Consider the following 6,687-nt stretch of genomic DNA (forward strand, 5'->3'; position numbering starts at 1 on the left):
AAATATGTTACATAAATTAAAATATAATTTAAATAAGCTATTAAATTCTGATCATGGTTTTTTGTGGTTTGTTTTATTTTGTTCTGTGTGAGTGTCTGCATGTATGCCTGTGTGTCACACGTGTGTTTCAAGACCATGGAGACCAGAGAGGGCATTGGACCTCCTGGAGCTGGAGTTGCACACAGTTGCAAACAATCATGCGGGTGCTGGAAACCAAGCTAGGTCCTCTGCAAGAGCAACAAGTGCTCTTAACTGATGAGACATTTCTCCAGCACTATTGGTCATCTTCTTGATAACTATATTTTCTTTGAAACTGTAGGTAACAAATGGTACACTCTAATAAGGAAAGCCCCAGCCTATTCAAATAGGTCAGTCTTAAATATTTTAAATTCTACTAAGTTGTTCACATCAAACAAATGTCAATTCAGGTCAACCTCCATCTTCCCAAGAAACATTATGGTTGATTTCTGAGTACCATGAGATCTTCTTAGGAATCCCTATCATTTAGACAAGGTCTTGGTTATACTTAAACATTTTTCACCTACTCTTCTCATCACCAGAGGTCAAGAGGATGCTCACTGGCTGCATCCAGATATGGCAGGATACGCTGGTTTACATAGAGGGTGAAGTAAGGTTCAAGGTTCATACTAAAGACCATGCACTAAAGACTGGCAATATAATACATAGACAGATGGCAGCATTTGGCCTGTGATATTTGACTCTGTAGGTTTATTAATATTTTCACCTCTTTCCCAATATATCGTGATCTATTGAAGATGAGAAAACACTATAGTTAGCTGCCTTATGGCTTTTTCCAGCAAAGACCACAACACAGATCTGTGTTAAAGAATATGAACTACGTGACTATGGCAAAGGTGGCAGGGCAGCCTCCCTGTCGCCCTCACCAAGCAGGCTCAAACAAGAAGTCAGACAGCCATCAAAACTTCCTGGTTGTGTGATGATGATGATTGTAGTAAGAACACAGGCAGATGACGACTGGATAGTCCTGGCTCTGTCACCTCCCTGGTAGGGAAAGCAGCAGCATGCTTGGGCTGTGCATCACAGCTTGCCAAGGATAAAAGGGCTGCTGCCCTGGACCATTCATCCACAGCCTCTTCAGCTCAGCCTTCTCCTCCTGACTTTGCTGCATCTGGTGAGTACCTGACCAGGGAGAGGGCCTCAACTAGGGTGTGCAGAGAAGACAAGCCAGCCTTGACTGGGGAGGAGGAAGCAGAAGTGTCTATGGAGAAGGCAGTAGGAAGAGGACCTGCTGGGGACAAGGGACAGGAAGGAGAACATACACAGGGGCCTTTGTGGGTGCATCAGAGCCTGTGACACAGCAGAGTCCTGGCTCCCAGCATTCCCTGCACTCTCCTGAGAGTCTGCATCTGGCCAGAGAACTCTTCAAGAGCCTTTCTCCCATTGTCTGTGTTTGCTTCAGCTCACCAGAGAGCTACTTAGGAGTATCAGCATTCCTTCCTGCCAGCAGGTCAAGGGGAAGGCAGTGGCTTGCAGGACCAGTTACCCTTTGCCTTTGAAATGATCACAGCTCAGGGAGCAGCAAGTCTTAGGAGCAGGGCTTTATGACACTATTCCCAAGGGACACACTGGCCTAAAGACATTTTCTTTGCTTTCCCAGACTGACTCCTGAAAGATGTCCTACCAGCAGAACCAGAAGCAGTGCCAGCCTCCTCCCAAGTGCCCCTCCCCGAAGTGCCCCCCAAAGAGCACAGCACAGTGTCTGCCTGCAGCCTCCTCCTGCTGTGCTACAAGCTCTGGGGGCTGCAGCGTCCCTAGCTCTGAGGGAGGCTGCTTCCTGAGCCACCACAGGCGCAGGTCCCACAGATGCAGGCGCAGGAGCTCCAGTTCTTGTGACCGTGGCAGTTCCTGTGACCGTGGCAGTGGTCAGCAGTCTGGGGGCTCAGGCTGTGGCCACAGCTCTGGGGGTTGCTGCTGACCTGGATCCTGAGGCTGAGACAAGAGAGTTTGGAGGAAACAAGAATCCCAAGGGCCAAGGAAAGTGCACCCTGCCTTGTCCATTCCTGAAGGCTCTGCTGACTCCACCTGCACAGGGTTCTGACTCTCCTAAGGACTTCTCTTCCTGTCTGCTCTCCAGGGCGCCGTAGTCCCCCCTCCTGTCCCAGATGAAGACTACATATGTCCCATGCATACCCAATTCAAAAATAAAATGCTCACCCTGGAACTGCTTGGATCTCGTGTTCATTCCATTCTGTGCCACTCTTGAACTTCCGTGGGCATGTCCCAGAATCCTTAGCTCCTTGACCATTACAACCATCTCTGGGGCAAATCTTTGGTTGTACACAGGAAGTAATGGAAGCTACCACTCCTGCCTGCTTCTGGAAGGGCTGCAGAGAGTCTTACCACAGAATAAGAGGGAGGAAAGGTTATGGGATGTTGTTGGCTGGTACTCTGAAATCTCGGAAAAAGATTTTTCTTCTGAAACATGACAGGATCCTGATCTAACCCGTAAACGTCTAACCTGTGAAAAGTTGTTTTAATGAGCTGTTTCTAAGGTCTTCATTACAAAGGAGTCAGAATCACGAGGCAAAGGCTTAAACATTAGGCAGAGGAAGAACTGAATACAAAGCTTTAGGGTCTCCTGGCATATCTGCATGTGTGAGGCCCAGTTCTGCTCCTAGCAAAAGAAAAGAAGAAATGTGATTCCAGAGAGCCACGTATCTCTGGCATTATACTGAAATGCATTGGGAAACCCTGGACCACTTACCACACTGCAGATTCCAAACCTTCAGTGAACCACTGCTTAACTGTGTCACTACAGACCTCAATAACCACACCCAGAAAGGATGACTCAGTGCTCAGTTCAGCTAGCTCTCAGCCCAGCCTTGATGCATCACCCCCTCCCCAGGGCTATCCACAGCTCTGTTGGTGGACGTGGTCCTCACTAAGCTACCTGGATGATGCCCTTCATCACCCCCTCCCCAGAGCCATCTGCAGCTCTGCCGGTGGACCTGGACCTCACTGAGCTACCTGAACAAGGCCCTTCAGTGTGTTTGAATTTTTGAGCCATGGATTTCTTATGTCTCTCCCGAGAGGTCTTCACCTGTTGTCCTCTTACATCAGAGTTTTTTCTCTCCCCAGACACCAACTGTTACTTAGAGATCCAGGGTTTAAATTTAGAAACACCCAGTTCTAAAATGGATGTGCCTAACAAGCTCAGATTCCTTAGTTCACCCCCACATGATCCCACCCCCACACCCTAGCACTATCTCTCTGCTGATGTGGATGGCCTTGGGTCTAGGAGGCTCTCTCAGTCCTGCCATCAGACTGACGTCCCAGGGACAGAGCACGCAGCTACAGCCCTGGACTGTTCTCACAGTTCTGATCAGAGTCTGACATATGGTGGGGGCTGCAGAACATAGTCAGAGACCCTCGCTCTCATTTCCACGCACCTTCTCAACCTCCCTAACGCTGTGACCCTGTAATACTGATCCTCATGCTGTGGTGACCCCTAATCATAAATTATTTTTGTTGCTACTTCATAGCTGTAGTTTTGTCACTAATATTATTGTAATGTAAATATCTATGTTTTCTGATGGTCTTAGGTGACCCCTAGGAAGGGTGATGACCCACACGTTGAGAACTGCGGCCATACACCAACAGTGAAGCTCTCGCTTTTGTGACTTATGCTTCTTTCATGGTGTTTGCCTGACCCACCTCATGTGTGCTGCTTAAGGACACTTCTAGAGTGTGCACAGTGCGAGGTGTGTTACATCATTGTGACGCATCAAATATGGAGCGAGTGACAGAATAGAAATTTAGCATGGAAGGTGTGCAAGAAGGCTGAGTCACTGGTAACTGGGGAGTCATGTGACTCTACCTAGGAAAACTCTTCCCATCTTCCCTGGATGATGTGAATGGCCTGGGATAAGCATTACAAGAAGCTGCTTGACTTAGCACATTCTAGAGAAGGAAGAATAGAAGATAACAAGGAAGGAAAGGGGAGGAAAAGAGGGATGGAGGGAAGGAGAGAGGGAAAGAAGAAAGGACAGTTTGAAAGCTGCTTGGCTTCTTCAGTCAGAATACTGAGCTCTCACATCAACTTCGAATTGCTCTGACACAGATGGGCACAGTGAGTGACAGGCAGCTGCCCACATCTCCACACTGTATCTATAACAATGATGTAAGAACAAACCGAGGGCCCGGTATCAGTGCCCCTCCTGCTCAGGGCTGAGATACACTCCATAAGTGACTTTCCCCCATCACACAGGACTTGATTGTCTAAGAAATTCTAGTAGAAGCATCATGTTCCAGAGATCCCCCTCCCTCTCTTCCCCATAATTTTTTAGCTCATTTTCTAATGCTTGGGGGGGGGGGAGACGCTGTGCTCCCAACTGTGCTGTATCTATAAAGGGAACTATAAAATGTCATTATCTTAATATTAAGATTTTTCTTCAAAATTAAAACGACATATAGGGAAAACACACATGATTCTATTTAGACAAATTCACCAGAGAACTGCAGACTTCATGCTTAATAACTTATAGTGTTTTCTAGTGCAGTTGCATAGCTAATAACTCTAGGGCAGACTGTGTGCCGCACAGTCTACTCTGAATTCTACTGCCGGGGACCAAACATTATCTTTACTAGTCTCATACTGTTGCCTAAGTAGAAGACATAGGTAACTGTCTGGGCTTCCTGTCCTGTTGCAGCCTGCCTTGTCCTATAACCAGAAAGATGAAGGTTTGTGCTGAGTTGGGGATGTTTGATGCTATGACCCTTCCTCAGGTCCTGATTCCTCCTGAGTGCCTCAGAGGCTGGAGCTCTTGGGTCCACAAGATCTGATGTTCATGAGCATGATTAATATTTAGCTGGAGACTCGTGCCATGATAGAACGGCTGAGAAGACCAGCCCAGCCTTCCTCATTAGAGCAGGAACATCGTGTGTGGAAGGAAGGCAGCAGGAAGACAAAGGGGGTGATGTGGTAATGAGCACTTTAGTGGGTGTTTCCGGAGTTCTGTCACTACAAATGTCACAGGCCACAGTCACCCCTATTCTCTTTCTGTTTGTCTTCTGAAAGATTTGCTCATCCTGCTAGATCTGATCCAGGCAACTTTCCTATGTTAGTCTCAGCCCAGATGACATGGAAACAGAGATGCTCGGGAAACAACTAGAAAAGACTAAATGTTCTTTGCTAGCCCAAATATTGTTTATAAATGTTTGCTTACATTTAAAGGGGGTTGATTATAAATGATTAATAGACATAGGCAAGGTCTTTTTGTTTGCTTGTTTGTTTTTGTTTTTGTGGGTTATTATTATTATTATTATTAGTTTTGCTTTTCGAGACAGGGTTTTTCTGTAGCTTTGGAGCCTGTCCTGGATCTAGCCCTTGTGGACCAGGCTGGCATTGAACTCACAGAGATCTGGCTGCCTCTGCCTCCTGAGTGCTCGGATTAAAGACGTGCACCACCACCACCTGGCTAGTCAAGGTCTTTCTAAAGAAAAAAAAAGGGGAGATAAGATATAGAAATAAATACTACATTGGTATGGAGATTGGTTTATTGATACACATTTAAGGTCAGTTTTGTTATATGTATATTTCTACTTTTGTTTAAGGTCTTATGTTTATATAGCTCTTTAAATGCAATGAATAATTAAAATTATGTATTAATAGTCATCTATAATTATCAAACTTTTAGTCATGTTAGTTAGGTTTTCTAAATAAACAGAGGTATATTTTAGTTAGGTAGATAGTCTTTAATACTTCAAAGTTCTACAGAATGTGACATTTAAAATGTTTCAAGAACTTAGACATGACAATGATACCCATCTGCTCCTATCAGCACCAATTACTTCAAGAGGATAATGGGCATCGAAGAGACTCTTTATGGAGTTGGCTGGCCATTTGGGCAAGAAACTGCTCTTGCCTGGACTGCTTGACGGTATACTTGACAGTAAACTGGAATGCAGGACCCACAGAAAAATGGCTGCTGAACTTGCCAAAAGAAAATGAGACAGTCCTTCAGGGTTCCTGCTTCATGAAAGAGTCTACCAGATATTCTGAAGGATGCAGATAAAAGTGACAACAAACTGCCAATATAGGTCAAACAGTCTTTCAAATTTCCTGCTTCATGGAAAAGTCTGCCAGATACTATGGGCTTGTAGGCTGAAGATGGATGCCCCAAATTTAAAGAAGAACTTTGGGTGACTGTCCAGGCAGCAAGATATCTCTGTTATTTCTAGAGTTTTGGAAGTTGCTTACAATGCACTCCCTGCTAATTTTAATAATATTATTATATTTATATATTATATAAATACATTTTATATATTTTAATATAATAATTACCTAGGTAATTTTATATCCTTCTGGGTCTTTGATGGAGTTTAAGAAAGTTATGGCTTTGGTTTTCCTTAGTTATGATAAAAGCTAAGTTAGATATAAAATTTTAGAGTCACGGAGGCAAAAAGGATGATATAAAATTTTCTTAAATTTTGCCAGATGCAAATAGACTAACTATTGTAATTCTTGATTGATAGCTGTTTTGTTATATGTAATTTTACTATGTTAAAATTAAAACCTTCTTTTTTATGTAGACTGAAAAGGGGAGATGATGTGAGATTCCCCTCGGAATGCTGTGAATATATTTTATTACCATTGCTTAATAAAGAAACTGCTTTGGCCTATGGCAAAAGAAGACAGCTAGGTAG

At 44.4% G+C, this 6,687-nt stretch overlaps 1 protein-coding gene across 1 annotated transcript; it reads left to right on the plus strand.

Annotated features, from left to right (window-relative positions):
- Positions 1–1,654: 1,654 nt before the first annotated feature.
- On the plus strand, positions 1,655–1,957 carry LOC121437729 (late cornified envelope protein 3D-like). The gene has a single exon (XM_041637801.1). The coding sequence runs from the start codon at positions 1,655–1,657 to the stop codon at positions 1,955–1,957; it is 303 nt and encodes a 100-aa protein (XP_041493735.1).
- Positions 1,958–6,687: the final 4,730 nt, after the last annotated feature.

The sequence above is a fragment of the Microtus oregoni genome, unplaced genomic scaffold (genome assembly GCF_018167655.1).
Source record: "Microtus oregoni isolate MIOR12 unplaced genomic scaffold, Mior012 000054F_ref0000373, whole genome shotgun sequence".
Classification (NCBI taxonomy): domain Eukaryota; kingdom Metazoa; phylum Chordata; class Mammalia; order Rodentia; family Cricetidae; genus Microtus; species Microtus oregoni.